The sequence below is a fragment of the Stegostoma tigrinum genome, chromosome 38 (genome assembly GCF_030684315.1).
Source record: "Stegostoma tigrinum isolate sSteTig4 chromosome 38, sSteTig4.hap1, whole genome shotgun sequence".
In the NCBI taxonomy this organism is placed as follows: Eukaryota; Metazoa; Chordata; class Chondrichthyes; order Orectolobiformes; family Stegostomatidae; genus Stegostoma; species Stegostoma tigrinum.
In genome coordinates, this window is record NC_081391.1 from 17,448,121 (window position 1) to 17,468,602 (window position 20,482).

General features: G+C 45.8%; 1 protein-coding gene across 5 annotated transcripts in view; it reads right to left on the reverse strand.

Moving 5' to 3' along the window:
• syt3 (synaptotagmin III) overlaps nucleotides 1–20,482 on the reverse strand; it is a 120,208-nt gene that overhangs the window by 40,129 nt on the left and 59,597 nt on the right. For all 5 annotated transcript variants that reach the window (XM_059640454.1, XM_048520991.2, XM_048520989.2 and 2 more), the window contains exons 3-4: nucleotides 7,824–8,202; nucleotides 3,958–4,507 (exon numbers count right to left, since the gene is read on the reverse strand). In XM_059640454.1, the coding sequence (XP_059496437.1) occupies nucleotides 3,958–4,507; nucleotides 7,824–8,202 (929 nt within the window). The remainder of the gene's footprint in view (nucleotides 1–3,957; nucleotides 4,508–7,823; nucleotides 8,203–20,482) is intronic.

A 20,482-nucleotide genomic window follows, 5' to 3' on the forward strand; every position in this document is an offset into this window, starting at 1 on the left:
GTGAGAGTCTTTTTCTGAGGATGATGACGTGAAATGTACGAGGGGGCATAGCTGAAAATTGAGGGGTGACAGATTTAAGACAGATGTCAGAGGCAACTTCTTTACTCAGAGTGGTAAGGGTGTGGAATGCCCTGCCTGCCAATGTAGTGAACTCAGCCACATTAGGGGCATTTAAACAGTCCTTGGATAAGCATATGGATAATGATGGGATGGTGTAGGAGGATGGGCTTAGGTTAGTTCACAGGTCGGCGCAACACTGAGGGCCGAAGGGCCTGTTCTGTGCTGTATTGTTCTATGTTCTATGTTCCGTGAGCCAGGAAACCTCGGTTCAAATCCCCAAATGCTCCAGAGGTGTGTTATCACATCTCTGAACAGGACAACTATGGAATATTTATAAAGTGTCCAGATTTGGTTTTTTGTGGTGCAGAGGTAGTGTCCCTATCTCTGAGCCTGGAGGCCTAGGTTCAAACCTCACCTACTGCAGAGGTGCGTCCTAACATGTTCAAACAGGTTGATCAGGAAAAATGTATTAAGAGTGCCAGGTAGCTGGTGACTGAGACGGGAGGCTCTTTACTTGGGAGTCCTTCATCCCCCATGAGGGATTTGATATCAGAGTACTGTGAGCAGCACTCTCATATGTTGGAAGGTTAAGTTGCTTCACTGGTCACCTGTAATTTCTGTGGCCTCGAGGCAATTATGTTCCACACAGACTGCAGATGCTACTTTATCTCTACAAACTCTGTTTGCACCTCCCATATGCTTAATCTTTGCTCTCCTCCTGTGCCCCGACTGCTGCAGAGAGGTACAGGCGAGTTTGAAGGTCTCCTTGTGGACCCTGGCTAAGGAAGTCATTAACATCTCTGGTCAATACGTGGGCCTTGGAATTATTTAGTCCCTATTCTGCGGCCTGGGAATCACTGGAGATGGAGCACATGGTACGTCTCAGGTCTTCCACAACTGGTGGGAACCGCAGGAGCCACAATGCATCAGCTCCACTCGATGTGACACTTTCATTTAAATTTTGTAAGCTTAATTTCAACATTTGATTTTTGCTGCAGTGACCCTTAAGGCACTGTTACCCTTTAATCAGATTATTTTTCAAAAGGAGACTCAGAGGAGGAAACTGCTCATTCTTCTTTACCTCATCTCTATTGTGATTGGTGTTCCCACATGTCACGCAGGAGACAGGGGTTCAAATTCCCTTATGGGAAGAAGTTGCTCTCTGTGTGGTTGGCTGCAGCACCTGGGTTTTTGCTTTCGCCAAGCGGCCATTCACATGTCCAGGCAGTGGGCACAGGGGATCCTCACAGACTACCACCAATCTCTCCTCTGTAATTACATCAATGCCCAATGTCCCTGGGGAGGTGATGCTCACCGCTATGTTTGAGGCTTTTCATAACCAGCCGGTGACACAGGGACTGGAGTGCATTACCAACTCCCAAAGTGGTACTTTTATATAAAATTAAATAAGTTTTGGTTTAAAATGCTTCTTTAGAGGAAGGCTCTTTAGTTAACTGGTTTGTTAATGTATGTAATTTACTTGAAAGAGTAGCAAGAGAGTCAGTTGGGACACTGGGTTTGTGTTTAGAAGGTGAAAGGTCTATAAAAGCTGCAGTCTGTGACTAAACCTACTATCAAGGAAAGATAATTATCTTATTTTGTACTTCACCATGTAGTTTGGATCCATTTAGCACAGCCATGATTATACTGGGCAACGAAGCAGGCTTCAGCAGCCGAACGGTTTACTCCTGCTGCTACTATCTTCTTATTGTCAGCATGCTCAAGGCTCACCCAATCACCTCTTGGGGTCCAACAGATCACCTTGTCACCTGATACATCTCCCAAGGAAAAGTAAATCCTCATTGTCAAGACTGCGCAGCTACCTGCTAAATATTCACAACCACCCAGAAATATTTAGCATGAGCATCTATTTAAAATAAACTGCAACAGATCCCTGGCTCAGTCATTCAATGTGCGGCCTATGTAGGCCATAGGATCGCACTTACATTTGCAGCGATATGCCACACGCTTGACTGATTTATGACGCTGCTTCTGATCCACACAAACCTGCTCAGTACCTAACCCATCTTAAGTAATCAACATATCTTCATTCCTCCTTCATGTACTTATCTGCCTTCCCCTTAAATGAATCGATATTGCTTTGTTCGATTACTCACTGCTGTGTTACACTCACATCAATGCTAATCTGTGGGCTAGGCATTTTCCTACATGTTTTATTGGATTTATTCATGAAGTATGAGCCCTATTTTTTGTCTTCCCTTTAATGAGAAACACTTCCTTCATAGCTTCCCTTTGAAACTTTTCATAATTTTAAGAAACTTTAAAGTTAACCCCTTAGGAACAAGATGGGTAGGAGCTGATAATTCAGACCAAGGCGTCACCATTCAGTTCGGATGTGTCTGATCCATTGACAGAACATCAAAGACTGTGTTCAATATAGTCAGAAAGAGAGAGCTCACCAAAGATTTTCATCTTGCATTCATTGAGACAAACACTTGCTGAATGATCCCAAGTGTGCTAATGCTTACACTAACAACCAACTTAAGGTAATCAGTTGAGCCCATAATGTGGCTCAGTTACACTTGATAAAACTGACATACATTCAGGGCACTGATCTTTGCAAACAAGAGGAAAGTGTTCAAGCCACGCACCTTTTTACATGATCTCAGAGTCTCTTGTTGCTCATGACTTTTTCCATGGCCAATGCCTCAGCCAATCAGAGTTGACTAGCCAATCAATCAGTACCTTTCTCTCCTGTTAAATTTCATGTGCTAATTTGAAATTTGGCATTTTCACACATGTCCCACAGAGTGGCATACAAGAAAGTTTCCGCAAGCAACTGCATCATTCTTCTTGAGCTTATGTTACACACGGATGATGACATTAGGACGAGAGAGCCCTTTTATTTTTTATGTCTGAGCAGGAAACCATGGTGAATTGCACCTTGGTCCACCCCGTTCAAAAAAAAGTTGCTATCCTTCTGAGAACTCAAAGGCTTAAATACTGGCTGAGGTGCCAGAGAGAACTACTCTCCAAATCATAGCCATGGGATGTTTTTCCACCCATTCGATGAAGACAGGCAGAGGCCATGTCTTAGCATCTCATTGGCAGCTGTGACGGAGCAGCACTCCCTCAGTACAACATCTCCTCATGACGGAGAAGACATGGTAGTGGAGAGAGGGAGAAGGTGCTGAGCCACGTTGAGTAGAAAGTGAAGGGATGGGGAGGGGTGAGGGAGAAAATGGGTACGGATAACCTTTTTTGAAAATTCATTCACAGGATATGGGTGCCACTGGCTATTTTTTGCCCAGGCAACCACATTGCTATGGATCTAGAGTCACGCGTAGGCCAGACTAGATTCTAGATTATTCCCTACAGTGTGGAAACAGGCCCTTTGGCCCAAAAAGTCCATACTGCTCCTTGGAGCATCCACCCAGACCCATCCCCCTATAACCCACACACCCCTAAACATGACAGGCAATTTAGCATGGCCAATCCACCTACCCTGCAAATCTTTGGACTGTGGGAGGAAACCGGAGCAAACCCACGCAGACACAGGGAGAATGTGCAAACTCTGCACAGACAGTTACCCGAGGGTGGAATCGAACCCGGGTCCCTGGTGCTGTGAGGCAGCAGTGCGAACCACTGAGCCACCGTGCCGCCCCTAAAGATGGCTGGTAGATTTCTTTCCCTGAAGGACATGAATGAACCAGATGAATTTTTACAACAACCGACAGGAGTGCACCATATCATTGTTAAATTCAGATTTTTACTGAATTCACATTCCACCATCTACTGGTAGGATTTGAGCCCAGGTCCCCAGAATATTACTGGGCCTCTCGATTAGTGGTCTAGCGTTAATACCATTAGACTATCACCTCCCTGTCATTTCACAGATCCTGACTCACCCAATGTGGAAAATCCAATGCAACTCACCGATGTCGCTTCCAAGATGTCCCGCCACATCGGAGTTCCCTCGGAAAGGTCAGAGAATTCCAGCAGGTTGTCCAGCACCACTTGCCCGATCAGATCGTGACGGGAGAAACGGTCAAAGTCATAGATGCTGAAGTGGAGCTTGCGGTTCTGCAGCTCATTAAACGGGACGTTGAATTGAAAGGTCTCATTGAACACTGGGTTCAACGTCTTGCGGTGCACCTTGGTCTGGAATTTCTTCTTGCGGTCAGGGAGCAGGTAGATCTTCACATAAGGGTCAGAGAATCCATTGGCATCTTTGGCTGGCAGATCAAGGGCCTTTAGGACTTTGACCACCAGTTGCTCCGTGGCGTATGTATACTTCAGCAGGAAGTTTATCCGCCCGCAGTTCACCTTCTGGTGCTTCTTTGCCTCCGTGTCAATGGACCTCTGCTTGTAGAGTTCAGGTTTGATCTGGCCAATGCTGGTCACCTGTTCCACCTTCTCATCAGTCTGGCTCCCAAAGTCCGGGCTGGACAATTGCTGTGGGATCGGCCGCGGGAGCGAGTTGAACCTGGAAGGCAATAAAGACATTAGTGGATTCTCCACAGCTTTTGTTCCATCCTTGGCAACAATCCACTGTTGCTGAAAACAAAGATCCCTACCATCCTGCTCCCTATCATGAGTTTCAGGCCATTGCTGCTGACCTGAACTTTGGAATGTGAACCATAGAACTCCCTTGTTTACAGCACATACATACACCCACGTGGGCTTCAGCAGTTCAAGATGCTGGTTCACAGACATTTCCAGGGTAATTAGGGATAGACAATTACTGCCTTGCCTATAATTAATATCCCGCAAATAATTTTAAAACTAAACACTGTGTCAGGATGGATTTGAGTGTGATCACACACTTTCCCTTCGAACTAACAGTTTGAATAAGTGGGAAGGATTCACAGGCAGATAAATATTCCTCCCATGGCTGTAAGTAGCTGGTGTTGGTGGGAGAGAGAGGCTGTGCTAATTCTTTACGGTAGGTGACTGTATAGTCTCCTACAACCTAAACGAGGAGAAGCGAGAGGGTCCCCACACCCATTGGATATGAGCATCCCCTGTAGAGGTCAACCTGAAATGCAGAGGGGGGCAGATGGGCTGGGATGGCTTTTCTTAAGAGTACAGAAGGCTGAGGTGGCCATCTGATTGAGATGTACAAAGTTACAATGGGCACAAACAGGGTGGATAGGGTGAAACTGAGACAGTCGGAACAGCCGATGCTGGAGAATCTGAGATAACAAGGTGTAGAGTTGGATGAACACAGCAGGCCGAGCAGCATCAGAGGAGCAGGAAATAACATTTCGGGTCTAGACTCTTCTTCAGAAGAAGGGTCTGAGGAAGTGTCTAGACCCGAAATGTCAGCATTCCTGCCCCCTCTGATGCTACTTGGCCTGCTGTGTTCGTCCAACTCTACACCTTGTTATCTCAGATAGGGTGAAACCCTTCCCCTCAAGAGAGGGGCTCAATAGTTAAGGGGGATAGTTTTAAGGAGCAGAGATTTAGAAGGGATTTGAGGAAAATATTTTTCACCCAGAGGGTGACAGGCATCTGGAACACTGCCTAAAAGGTGTTAGAAGCAGGAACCTTCAAGACATTTAAGAAGTTATTTAGATAAGCACTAGAAATAGCATAGCATTTAAGGCTATGTACCATGTACCAGAAAACAGGATGAGAATATGTAGGTTCTCACTGACAAATGTGGGCACGGTGGGCCAAAGGGTATTTCTCTGTGCTGGAGAAATTCTATGACTCTTCAGTAATTATTCCTTGAGATAGTCTGGGCAGCATCTTCCCTCAAATTTTGGGATAGTGGGCTTGAGTGAGGAGCTAAACAAGGATCTCAAGGCCATAACAGCTGTGAGTCAGACCAGGGGAGCCAATTTCCTTCAGACTTCATTGCTTTCATTCAGGCCATTCGATTTAGAATGGCAAACAGTCTCTGATACAGTTCAATCATGGCTCTCAAACCCAGGAGACAGAGGGACAGGGTATGTGACGTGAGGATGTCTAAGAACAGGAGTCCAAAATAATTATATTTCTTCACAAGGACTCAGTGCAGAAGGCTCTGTCTGATCAGAAAGGATACACCTCCATTTTATTACTACAGGTGGGTGGAAGGGGTGTGGTTGGTAGGTGGTTTTTGATGACAACAACAATCTCTCCTCCCCAAGTCCCCTTGCCTCCTTCCTCCCAACTCTTCACACTCCCAAAACACCTCCCCACTCACCAACACCGTTTCAACTCCTCACATCCCCACCTCCCAACACCAGCACTTACTGCTGATCTCACAAATCCTGACTGGATCAGTTAGGACTATATTCTCCCACCGGGGGTGAGGGAGTCTCATAGAAACTAATAATATTCTAACAGGACCCAAAGGTAAACACAGGAAGGATGTTCCTCATGACTGGAGAGTCAAGAACCAGGGAGTTAAAGTTTAGGGATATAGCGTAGGTCGTTTACGATTGAGATGAGGAGAACACCCTTCAGCCAGAGGGTGGGGAGCTGATGGAATCTTTTGCCACAGAAAGCAGTTGCAGCCAAAATGATGAATGCTTTCAAGAAGGAATGAGAAATATTTCTTAGGGCTAAACAGGTCAAAGGGTATGGAGAGAAAATGGAAACAGGGTACGGAGTTGGATGATCCATGATTATATTGAATGGTGGAGCAAATGCAAAGGACCAAATGGCCTGCTCTTGCTTCAATTTCATCTGCAAAAATATAGATTGGTTACCCACCTGCTTCACCCACCAGGATCTCCACACTTCCCTCCTCAACTTCTGCCAACTCAGTCGTAGGTCACAGGTACGCCAGGCCAGGTGAGAATGGCAGATTTCCCTCTCTAGGTGACGTGAATGAACCAGTTGGGGGGGGGGGGGTCCTTTTTTTATATGGCCAGTATCGAGTGAATTCTTGGTACTGAGGCTCGGTTTCATTCAAGACTAATTAATTAAGAATCTTAATCCAAATAGCAGCTCGTAGAATATAAACTGAGACATAAAATTGGGAATTAAAGCAAATCTCAGCGATGGTGACCATGTCAACTATCCCCAATTAATATAAAAACACTTCTGGTTTACTTTAGGAGCTGTAAATTTGCCGTCTCCACTTGTTTTGCCATGTAGGGGAGACAGTGGTGTAGGGAAATATTGCTGAGCCAGTAATCCAGAACCCCAGGTGAATGTTCTAGGGAAATCAGTTGAAAACCCCCACCACAGCAGATGGTGAAATCTGAATTTAACTTAAAAAAAAATCTGAAATAAAACTGTGCAATCACTGTCAACCTCTGTGAAAACCCATCTGCTTCACTACTGCCGTTTCGGAAGGAAATCTGCCATCCTTACATGGTCTGGCCTACGTGTGGCTCCAGAGCCACAGCAATGTGGTTGACTCTTAACTGCTCGCTGGTCGATTAGGGCAATCAATGCTGGTCTAGCAAATGATGCCCACATCCCATGAACATGTATTTTACATTAAAGTGACTCCAGGCCCACAGCAATGTGGTTGACCCTGAAATAGCTGAGCAATTGAGGGCAATTAGGGATGGGTAAATGATAACAGCCTTGCCAGCAATGCCCACATCGCATGAAACAAATAAGAATAAAATAGGCCAACATTAGTGGTAGGGGAAATCTGAAGCTTTGCTCCCCTAGCACTCAGTTCGGTCTCCTCAATTAATAACAAACGGATGAAACCACTACACTACCATCACCCTAAACTGCAGGCTTGATCATCTCAGGCTTAAATAAAACAGCGGAGATGGTAAAAGTAACGCTATACCCTCTTCTTCCCAATAGTAACAGCCGAAATAGTGAGACTCCATCATAGTTCTCACCTTGTTGCTGGTGGCAGGGCAGACACCTGTTGGTGGGAGTGTGCGTTCGGGAGGCTGTTCTCCTTAGTTGCAGAGTTGGTGTCCACCGGGATATCAGGCGACGTCTGGCTCAGTTTGATGCTGGACTCAGGGTACGACTCCAGGTCGAGGTAGGAGCGCTCGGGCATCTCTGGGCCGCAGTCGACCCGCTCAACAGCAAGGTCGGTGAAGTGCGAGTGGTGTTGCAGGTGGTGCAGGTGGTGTGAGTCCTTGCGCTGGGGATTCATGCCTTTGTCCCGCCATGGGATCCAGCAGAGTTTCCAGGAGACAAAGAGTGAGACGCCCAGGAGAACGATGCCACAGAAAGTTACAATCACCGAGAGGAGGCTGACTGATATATCTGAGGTGAGAGACAATGGGCGGAGATTCAGGGGTGTGTAGGAAAGACAAGCGTTAGCGACAAACTTCAAAAGATATGCTTAACTCTCGGGCAAGGCAATTATTTATGTTACAATAATGTGCAACTATTTGCAGAGAACAAGAAAACATATGGTACAAAAGAAAAATAATGGAATTGTAAAAGGGAGCTCTGGTGTTCAACTGTCCTGTGTTTGATAATGAGGGTTTGGTTACTGAGATTTGCTCACTGTGCTCGGTTGGTTAAGCTGCTGTGGACTCAGAGCATTAGAAAGGGAACCACAAAAGCTGGCTACAGCTGTGATACCTCAATCCAACGTGTATCACACTCCTAAATGCAACTAAATACTAACTAAGTTTGTACAACGTTCCCTTATAAAGAAAGCTTCTAAAGGCTGCTATTATTCAGATAAATCTACATTGCACAAGCCAAACCTAATCGCTCCTTCCTGACTGAAGTGCCCAGAACTAAGCACAGTTATCCCAAGTGGGGCTGATCATGACTCGAGATAACTGAAACATCATTTCCACACTCTCTGTATATCAACTTCGTGAAATGAAAGACCAACATGATACTTCTCTTTTTGCTTGCTTTCTCTGCAGCTTTCAATTATTTTGTGTTTGTCTCCCAAAGCCTCTCTATAGTTCTTCATGGCTTTGTTTTCATTCATTCATAGGTAAGGCCAATATTTATTGCCAACCCTAAATTCCCTTGAGAATATTGGCAAGACTGGGTCCATAGTTAGAATGGGAGTGGCAAACACAGGGCCACAGTATCAGACCTTTACATGTCACTTTACATGTCAAGGTGGCACGGTGGCTCAGTGGTTAGCACTGCAGCCTCACAGCGCCAGGGACCTGGGTTCAATTCCAGCCTCGGGCGACTGTCTGTGTGGAGTTTGCACATTCTCCCTGTGTCTGCGTGGGTTTCCTCCGGGTGCTCCGGTTTCCTCCCATAGTCCAAAGATGTGCAGGCTAGATGGATCGGCCATGCTAAATTGCCCGTAGTGTTCAGGGGTGCGTGGGTTATAGGGGGATGGGTCTGGGTGGGATTCTTCAAGGGGCAGTGTGGACTTGTTGGGCCGAAGGGCCTGTTTCCACACTGTAGGGAATCTAATCATACGGTTATGTTGTGGCATTTGTATACCTTAGATGTTGTGTTCTGACTCAAACAGTATTTAAGTGTACCTTTAAGAGACATGCTCATATTGTCACTGTATCATAGCATGTGACCTGAAGGTTTAAATATCGCATATTCCATCTTATCTTGCATCACTTGAAGCATGGTTGTCTACTGGAAGCATACTCCTCTGGTTGTACCTTAATAGCTTAGGAGTTGTTCAGTCACTGCTGTGCCTCAGAAATGTGATGTTTACACATAATAGTTTGTGATCACAAATGTCTGTTGGATTCTTCAATACTACACGCAGTTTCTCATGTTACAGGAGATAGCATAATAATTTCTCCATCAGGTAAAATACCCTGCAGGAGGTAAACTCACATCACATGTAATGTACCAGTTTTTTTTAACTTGCTTTAGGAGATATGAATGATTCCAGCGAGGTCAACCATATCCCTTTTAAGGTGGTACTGTGCTGCCATCTTGAACCACTGGAGGTACACTCCCAGTCCTCCCAGGAAGGGAGTCCCAGGTTTTTGACCCAGCAACAACTGAAGGAATGGTGATACATTTTCAAGTTGGGATGGTGACTGGCTTGGAGGGGAACTTGAAGGTGGTAGCGTTCCCATGTATCTGTGCCCTGTCCTTCCACATGGCACTGATTGTGAGTTTGGAAGGTGCTATCTATAGATCTTTGCCGAATTTTTGCACTGATCTTGTACCTGGTACACTCTGCTGTCAGTTAGTGTTGGTGGTGGAGGGAGAGGATGCTTATGGATTTGGTGCCAGTCAAGGGGGCTGTTTTGGTCTGGATGGTGTCGAGCTTCTTGAGTGTTGAAGAAGTTGCACTCATCCAACCCATAGGGAGCATTCTATCACATTCTTGACCTGTGCCCTGTAAATGGTAGGCAGGTTTTGGGGAGTCAAGAGTTGAGTTTCTCACTGCCTCTGACCTGCTTGTGTAGTAACTGTATTTATACAGTGAGGCTAGATGAGCTTCTGGTCGATGTTAAGTCCCAGGATATTGACATTGGGGAATTAGTGATGGCAATACCATTGAACGTCAACTTAATCAAAAGCAATTTACTATGTGTACAGGAGATCTGAAATAAAAACAGGAAGTGCTCGAGAAACTCAAGCAGGGCTGATAGCATTTGTAGAGAGAGAAATCTTCAGTAACATCAGAATTGTACCAGCTTTACAGACTGTGTCTAAATAGTTGGCATTCTCTACAACAAAGATTCTGTCAGATTCTGAACAATCACCCACCGCAAACGGTAAGAAATCCTTCTGTTTCAAAAGTGATTATACTGTTTGCTTAGTAATAAATAACCCATGAGCTGATAAATATTTTTGAGAGCTGCTAGGCCATGTAATAAACTGTAATTCAGTAATTAAAACATTGGTTTCTTCAATGTCGTCACTGTTAAATAATGCGCTCCATTGCAACCTTTCTGATAAATAATGCATTTGCACACACACCTTCAATACTACAAACATTCATAGCTGCTGCAGATTTTGCTATCAATTATCAGCTGCAATGAAACCGAGGAATCATATCCTTCATGGGTTCTGTTGTTGTCAGGTGAATCCATTTACAATCGCATTTCATGAGCATTAGCAAGTTCAAGGCCTGGTTTAATGCCCCTCAGTCCATCCCTGCCTCAGCTCAGTTGCTGCTGAATCGCTCAAGATGCAGTTGTCACCTTTGTTCCATCAATATCTTACCTATTCTTGTGCTTCTCTGTCCAGCATGCCAACCTTGTTTTCCCTGTAACCTGGAGCTCATCTAAAACTCCTCCTGCCTTCATTCAAACTCCTACCAAACCACTTTCACCCAGAAATCTTGTGCTTGCTGACCTACACTGATACTCCTTAGAAAAAATCTCATCCATCTTCTCAAATCTCTCAACCTCCCAGATTGTGTAATCTTTCAAACTAGCCTCTCAAACATTGTCAATTTGCATTTCTCAGTCATTGGACTCCCCAGCTCCTGAGAAACATCTGCTATTCATGTGGTCGATATTTTATTACTCATACACTGTCAAGAGGTTAATCAAACATCAAATTGGTGCACAGTCTGACCAGATAGGGAACATAGTTTCCCTTTCATACAGTGCAGAAAAAGGCTATTCGACCCTCTCAAATGCAGTGATCCTCCAAAGGGCATCCCACCAGACCCTGCACCCCCATCGTATTACTGTAACCCCACATTTTCTAAGGCTAATCCATCGACCCTGCACATCCCTGGACACTATAGACAATTTAGCATGGCCAATCCATCTAATATGCGCATCCCTGGACTGAAGGAGGAAACAGGAGCACCCAGCTGAAATAACTACACACAGGCCAGGATCCCGTAATCAAGTCACCCTTTATTTACATGTGTACTGTACATGGACTGTGACCAACCAGCTCAGAGCCAGTCATTAGAATGAGGAGACTATGAATCTCCTGTTCATCTTTGTCAGCCAGGGATCCCTCATTGGCCCAGATGAACAACCCCAATCAAGGATCTCATAGTCAATGAGATCCACCTGGATCTCATTCCAATGATTACACAGAGGAAACCTATACAGGCAGGAGGAGAACATGCAAGTTCCACACAAATCATCGCCCGAAACTGGAAATGAGCCCAGGTGCTTGGCACTGCGAGGCAGCAATGCTAACCAATGAGCACCATGCTTTTCTTAAAGAACATAATTGAATCAGGTTGGATTTTTTTTAATGGCTACCAGCAGTGGTTATAATGATAATCATTAGGCCAGCTTGCTTTATTGAATTCAAGTTTAACTGCCACCTGTGGCAGGACTTGAATCTATGCCCCCACAGCTTCAAAGTTTGGCATTACTAGTCTTGTAACATTACCATAAAACAATACCGATTACACTTGCAGTTCAGAGAAGGTTCATAAAGACATAGTACAGGCCCTTTGGCCCATCAAATCTGTACCACAAAAAAAACTACCACCGGCTCGAGTCCCACTTTCCCACACTAAGCTCATAGCCTTGAATGTGATAACACTTCAGAGCTTTTTCAAGTACTTTTCACAGGTTGTGAGTTTTCCTTCCCAGGCAGTGCATTCCAGAACCCCGCTGCCTTCAGGACGAGAATGGTTTTCTTCACATCCCCTCTAAACCTCCTATGATTCACTTTAAAATCTGTGCCCCTTTGCGATTGACCCTTTGACTGAGGTGAACAACTGCGTTCTGTTCACCCTGCCCATGTCCGTCATAATCTTACATACCTCAGTCAGGTCCCCCTCAACATTCTCTGCTTCAAAGAAAACAACCTGAGTGTATTCAGCCTCTCTTCATTCATCCCAGGCAACAACTTGGTGATCTTGGTTGCTTGCTGAAATGGAGGGATTTGTCTTATGAGAGAAGATTGAGGAGGTTGGCCCCATGCTCATTAGGGCTTTGAAGAACAAGAGGTGATCTCATTTAAAATTGAGTTCTGAGTTGGCTTCACAGGGTGTTTGCTGAGGGGGTTTCCCCTCCTATGAAAATCTGGAACTTGGGGTACACAGTTTCAAAATAACTGGTCTCCCATAAAAGACAGAAATGCTTTTTCTCTTGGAGAGCTGGTAATCTTTGAAATTTCTTCCTGAGATCAGCGGAGAATAGGTAATTGGGTGTATTTAAGGCTGAGTTAGACAGATTTTTCATTGACCAAGAGTTACGGGTTAGGCAGGAAAGAAGAACTGCGGCCACAATCAGACAAGCTACCATCTTATTGAATGGTGGAGCAGGCTTGATGGACCAAATGGCCTGCCTGTAATTCAATTCCTTATGGTCTGCTGATCAAGGCCTAGAGTAGTGCCCTCGGGGTCTGTTTCATGGCAGGTGAGACAGTGTAATAAGAAGTTGGGGCAAAATCACGCCAAGTGGATGTGGGGTCACTTTCCCACCTTGGTTCTGCGAGCCTGAGACTGAAAGAACTGGAAGAGGAGACACTGAACAATTGCTGGCACTGAGCACACCAGGCCTACATGTTAGGCAGCTCAAGTTGAGGGAGAAATGTCCTTGTGCTGTAATTACAGCGAGTGTTCACTTTGGCAGATCTTGCTTGTTTACACATTGTACGGTGATGGAATCACAGATGATCAATAGCAGCAGGGAGCTACTGTCCCTCTGGTGCATCGATTTGACTGTTTGCTGGTCGCAAGTGAGTTTCCAAAAGAGATTAGAACACTGTTGTAAGACCTGACTACTGTGAGACTGCGAGAATCTGTGTGCCAGTGACAGAAAGCACTGACTCTATATCAATGTGAGTCAAGATTGTACATTGCACAGCATTGATATTTGCTAAATGTATTTGCCAATAGAATATGAAAGGATAAAAACAAGCCAGGGTTACAGCAGGTCAGCATGGCGAATGGGTTTTAGGATGTTAGATCCCAAATTCCCAGAGCAGCAAAGGCATATGTAGAGGGTGTGTGGCCCAATGCTGATGAAGAATAGAGAAACATTGCATTTGATAGCGCCTCAGGGTGTCCCACAGCACTCTACAGTCAATAAAACACTTTTTAAATACAGTTGCTGGCATAAAGCAGCCAATATGCATATGTCACCTCCTCAAAGGCAGCACTGTGATAATGGCTAGACCTATGAATTTGGTTTGTATCTGCTCCGGTTGAGGGGCTAAATATTGACTCAGGACATTGGGGTAGAATTATGAAGAGGGAGTGGGTGGGGAAGCTAAGCAAATGGATTTGCTGACGTTATTCTGATGGAAAGCACAGGGCTACAGAGATCTCAGAGCTCGATTGATCTCTCCCAAATTGAGGACGATATCTCATTTTGGTCTAGGGCTCCTTTATCTGTTTATAAGCCTCTCCTAGGAGATCGCTCAGTGTCAGTCAGGAAGTGAATATATTATGACGCACAAATCCTTACAGTTGTGTGGGACAAGATGTGTGGTTCAGGCTAGCCTCCTCCTAACTAGTCATCGTTCATATGCTCCCTGTCCTGCTCACAGTCCCCTGAACTAGACAGCAATGGCAGATACCATAAAGGAATGAGGAATTCCAGCTGTGAGGCTGGGTTGGAGAAGCTGGCACTATTTACCTTGCAGCAAAGAAGGGAAGATTTAATAAAGGTGTACAAAATTAGCACAGGTTTAGATAAAGTAGATTTTAGCTACCAGCTAAAGATACAAGGACTAGGAAACACAGATTTTGGACAAGAGTTTCAGGAGGAATTGTGGTAAAATTTGTTTTAATGCAATGAGTATGAATAACCTGGAGCCACCTGCCTACAACAGAAGTGGAAGCAAAGCCAATATATATTGGATCAGCACTTGAGTGAAATAAAAGAGAGTGGGAGTGAGTGATAGGCCTGACCAGATTGCTTTATGTAGAGCTGGAATGGACTGAACGGGCCGAACGGCTGGGGTCTCAATCGAGAATGTGTACTGATGCTTGTCTGAGAGGCTGGGTATCCATTACACTGCTGAAGCACCTCAGCCTCTGCTGGACTGACAGCTCTGGCTCACTAATGACTGCTATCAACTCAAATGCTTATTTGCACACGTTTAAGAGATGTTAAATGCTTGCTGTTTCTGTTATTGATACTTTGGAGGGACTGTGTGATTAACAATTTTATTGGCTCATAGCAAAACAGTTTTTTTTAGGCATTCTACCGTCAGCATTGTGTTAATGGCCTCTATTTAGCATGTAGTCATAAAGGTCGACAGTACAAAAAAGGCTTCAGTAAAAAACAAGCACTGAACTATTCTAATCCCAGTTTCATGTATAGAGGGCGAAATGGGCACAGAAGTGTCAAGGGGGGCATGAGGGCCCATGGAAAGGGATGACACCTCTGAGCTGATGTGAACGAAGAGAGCTTTAAAAGCTTGACTTTGTGAAATTTGCAGCAGAATAGGCTTTTCCAAACCCTGCAATGGAACTGGCCAGACTAGGAATGTCAGTTCCTGCTCTGCACCCTGATAAGGCACTTGCAAAAGATGAGAGACCACAACTGGAGTCAGGAACCATGGAATTGGCTACCGGTTTTAAAAGATCCATAAATCAACTCGACTGTGCAAAAATCTAAGCCCATGGTTCCAATTCAACTGGTTTTAAAATCATAGAATCACTAGTGTGGAAAGAGGCCATTCAGCCCATCATGACTGCAGTAACATTCTGAAGACATTCCCACCCAGACCCAGCATCCCCCTCCCTCCAGCCTATCCCTGTAGCCTTTCATTCCTCATGGCGAACCTACCTAGTCTGCACATCGCTGGATACTATGGACAATTTAGCATGGCTAATCCACCCAACCTGCACATCTTTGGACTGTGGGAGGAAACCCACACAGACACAGGATGAACAGTCAAATTCCATACAGACAGTCATCCAAGGCTGGAATTAAATCCAGGCCCCTGGCACTGTGAGGCAGCAGTGCTAACCACAAATACATTAAATGAATTAAAACTTTACAGGTTAGAAAATTGTACACATAGGGGTGAACTGATTGATGTTATAAAATATTAAAGACAATAGGTGTACTCCATTTGGCGACTTATCACAATTAAGGCTCTTTCAATTTCAATAATATACTTTATTTATAAAATATCTTTATAAAAATAGTCCCTAAGGCAGTTTGCTTCTGTACAGAAGCATATGGAGACACAAACATTGGAGTTTGACTCTATCTAATGAACCAAAGGCATTTCTTACCTGTCAGGTAGAATAATGACACTTGGTATTTGTGCACTGAGGGTCAACACACAGCTTGATGCAGCCACACACAAAGGTGGCCACCAGGATGAGGACAGTATTGGGTACATTCTTTCCCCCTTTTATTCTGAGTTTTGTACTTGGAGTCACTGTGGACGCGGTCCATCTTATACCTCCAGGCGATGTGGAAGATAGCTCGGGTGAGTGCAACAGCACAGGTTTGGTGAATGGGGCAGAGCTGCTCCACGTACAACAACAGAGAGAGTGCCTCACACCTGATGCCAGGTTTATATCTGCAATGGAGAGGGAGCGGTGCCCCCAAAATCCCAGTTTCTGCCTCAACTTGGCGATGAGCTCCACCCATGTTTATGCACATTCCTGGCTCCATGGAACCATATTCCAGCACCTTCAAGTAATCTGCTCTGACGGTGAGAGGGGTAAAGGATCGGTGAGCACAACTCTCATAGAACATGGCCTCTCTTTTGCCTTGATTTACCTTGGCTCCCCAGGCTGGTTCAACTAGTCGCAGATGCTCATAAGTCTGTGCGCTGACAGCGGATCTGAGCACAGAACAGTGAAGTCATCCATGTACAGGGAGGCTTTGACCTGCAGGCCTCCTCTGCCTGGAATAGTTGCCCTTCTCTGGCTCACATCTTTCCGATGGAATCACAAACAAAGCACACAAACAAGGCAGGAGAGAGTACGCAGAGATAACGGGAACTGCAGATGCTGGAGAATCCAAGATAACAAAGTGTGAAGCTGGATGAACACAGCAGGCCCAGCAACATCTTAGGAGCACAAAAGCTGATGTTTCGGGCCTAGACCCTTCATCAGAGAGGGGGATGGGGTGAGGGTTCTGGAAAAAATAGGGAGAGAGGGGGAGGCGGCCCGAAGATGGAGAGAAAAGAAGATAGGTGGAGAGGAGCGAATAGATGGGGAGGTAGGGAGGCGATAGGTCAGTCCAGGGAAGACGGACAGGTCAAGGAGATGGGATGAGGTTGGTAGGTAGGAAATGGAGGTGCGGCTTGAGGTAGGAGGAAGGGATGGGTGAGAGGAAGAACAGATGAGGGAAGCGGAGACAGGCTGGGCTGGTTTTGGGGTGCAGTGGGGGGAGGGGATGAACTGGGCTGGTTTTGGGATGCAGTGGGGGAGGGGGAGATTTTGAAGCTTGGGCTGCAGAGTTCCCAAGCGGAATATGAGTTGCTGTTCCTGCAACCTTCAGGTGGCATCATTGTGGCACTGCAGGAGGCCCATGATGGACATGTCGTCTGAAGAATGGGAGGGGGAGTTAAAATGGTTCATGAATGGGAGGTGCAGTTGTTTATTGCGAACCTGGCGGAGGTGTGCTGCAAAGCGGTCCCCAAGCCTCCGCTTGGTTCCCCCAATGTAGAGGAAGCCACACCGGGTACAGTGGATGCAGTATACCACATTGGCAGATGTGCAGATGAACCTCTGCTTAATATGGAAAGTCATCTTGGGGCCTGGGATGGGGGTGAGGGAGGAAGTGTGGGGGCAAGTGTAGCACTTCCTGCGGTTGCAGGGGAAGGTGCCGGGTGTGGTGGGGTTGGAGGGTAGTGTGGAGCGAACAAGGGAGTCACAGAGAGAGTGGTGTCTCCGGAAGGCAGATTGGGGTGGGGATGGAAAAATGTCTTGGGTGGTGGGGTCGGATTGTAGATGGCGGAAGTGTCGGAGGATGATGCATTGTATCTGGAGATTGGTGTGGTGGTGTGTGAGAATGAGGGGGATCCTCTTGGGGCGGTTGTGGCGGGGGCGGGTGTGAGGGATGTGTTGCGGGAAATGCGGGAGACGCGGTCAAGGGCGTTCTCAGCTACTGTGGGGGGAAAGTTGCGGTCCTAGAAGAACTTGGACATCTGGGATGTGCGGGAGTGGAATGCCTCATCCTGGGAGCAGATGCGGCGGAGGCGGAGGAACTGGGAATAGGGGATGGAATTTTTGCAGGAGGGTGGGTGGGAGGAGGTGTATTCTCGGTAGCTGTGTGGGTTGGTGGGCTTGAAATGGACATCATTTTCTCGCTGGTTACCTGAGATGGAGACTGAGAGGTCCAGGATGGTGAGGGATGTGTTGGAGATGGCCCAGGTGAACTTGAGGTTGGGGTGGAAGGTGTTGGTGAAGTGGATGAACTGTGCAAGCTCATCTGGGGAGCAAGAGGCGGCGCCGATACAGTCATCGATGTAACGGAGGAAGAGGTGAGGTTTGGGGCCTGTGTAGGTGTGGAAGAGGGACTGTTTTGTGCTCCTGAGATGCTGCTTGGCCTGCTGTGTTCAGCCAGCTTCACACTTTGTTATCTAGGAGACAGTAGGCAGTCTGCTTGACTCCAGGTCTGTTTGGGAAGCTTTCTGATTCCCACCCATTGATTGAGGCTGAACTACTGATGTTGGCGCAGAGCGGGCAGATCTAATTGCAGATTTCCGACCCGAAAGCCCATTTTGGACAACACATCCTACATGTAGGTGTGTGATATCCTTTCAGAGGGCTTCTCCTGGTCCAGGGTGATGACACAGGCATCCCCCTGTCCTACAAGTAGACAATCACATCCCTAAGGAGTGTGAGGCTCTCAGAGACCATCCTACCCAGCACAGCACAGGTCTGGTCAAGGTGAACCATCGATCCCAGAGCAGACCTGACCTGGTTGGCAATGACCTTAGACAGGATTGTAATCTGCATTCAGCAATGAAATTGGTTGCCAATTTCTAATTTCCTCCATCTCCCCCTTCCACTTGCAGATAACGGTGATGCTACCTTTCCTCATGGATTTGCACTTCCTATCTGACAGAAGCATACTGTCATACACCTCGTGTTAGGAAGTACTGGAGTAAGGGGGAGGGATGCAAAAGTGTACAATGGTATTGCAGTACTGCATACAATTTTGAATGCCACATTACAGCAAGGATGTGAACACCTAGGGAGGAACAGAGGAGATATACAAAGACGTTGCCAAGACTAGTAAATTTTAACTGTGAGGAAAGATGAGATAAACTGGAGTTACTTTCTTTGGAATAAAGGAGATTTATTGCAGAGAAAAGGCACATTTTGTCAAAGCTTTTCTCTTACACTTACTAGGACATTCACAAGAATACTAATGTAAAGAGGAACAATGTATTTATGCTGTATGAGAAGAGCATTATGAGTGCTTTATAAAGACATTGCCATGGAGAAAACACCTGCGAGACAACAACTGATAGTTATCTGCCAAGCCTCCCCACTTCTGACATTACAATGGAGGGAAGGGCATTGATGAAATAGTTGATGATGCTTGGGCTGAGGAAGCTACCCTGAGAAGCTTCAGCAGAAAGGTCCTTGTGCTGAGATCAACAATCTCCAGCAGCAACGATCAATCCTTTATGTTAAATATGTCTCCAAACAAAGCAGAGATTCCCCACTGATTCCCATTGACTCCAGTTTTGCTAGGGCTCCTTGGTGCCACACTCGGTTAAGTGTGGCCCGTCTCTCTCACCTTATTTCTGGAATTCAGCTCTTTTGTCTATTGAGCCATGGCCATGGTGGCATCAGGAGCTAAGCTGCCCTGACAGAATCTAAACTGGGCGTCACTGAGCAGGTTATTGCTGAGCAGATACTGCTTGATAGCACTGTTGATGACACTTTCAATCACTTTACTGATGACTGAGAGTAGACTGATGGGGGAGTAATGGATTTGTTCTGCTTTTTTTCTACAGGACATACCTGGACAAATTTACACATTATCCGGTAGATACCAGTGTCATAGCTCGACTGGAGTAGCTTGGCTTGGGGTGCGGCTAGTTCTGGAGCACATCTTCTGTAGTATTACCAGAATGTTGTCAGGGCCCATAGCCTTTGTAGTATCCATACCTCCAACTGTTCCTCGATAATGCACACAGTGAATTGAATTGGCTGAAGTTGGCACCTATGTTGGGGATTCTGGAGAAGGCCAAGATGGCTAATCTACTTATCATTTCTAATTGAAATTGGTGTGAATGCTTCAGCCTTATTTTGTGTACTGATGTGCTGGGTTCTTCTGTAATTGACGAAACATCCTCCAGTGAGTTGTTCAATTGGTCAGCACCAGTCAGTCTGAATATGTCAGCACTGCAGAACTTAGATCTGATCCACTGGCTGTGGTGTCACTTAGCTCTGTCTATTACTTGCTGCCTAAGCTGCTTGGCATGCAAGTAGTCCAGGTTGGTATGTTCACTGGGTTGACACCTCATTTTTAAGTATATCTGGTGCTGCTCAATGCACATACCCTCCTGCACTCTCCATCAATTCTGGGTTGATCCCTAGCTTTATGGTAATGGTACAATCAGGGTTATGATGGGCCGTGAGGTTGCAGATTGCATTGGAGTATCGTTCTGCTGCTGTAGATGGCCCACAATGCCTCATGGATGGCCAGTCTTAAGTTGCTAGATCTGTTTAAAATCTGGCCCATTTAGCAAAGTGATAATGCCATATAATACAATACAG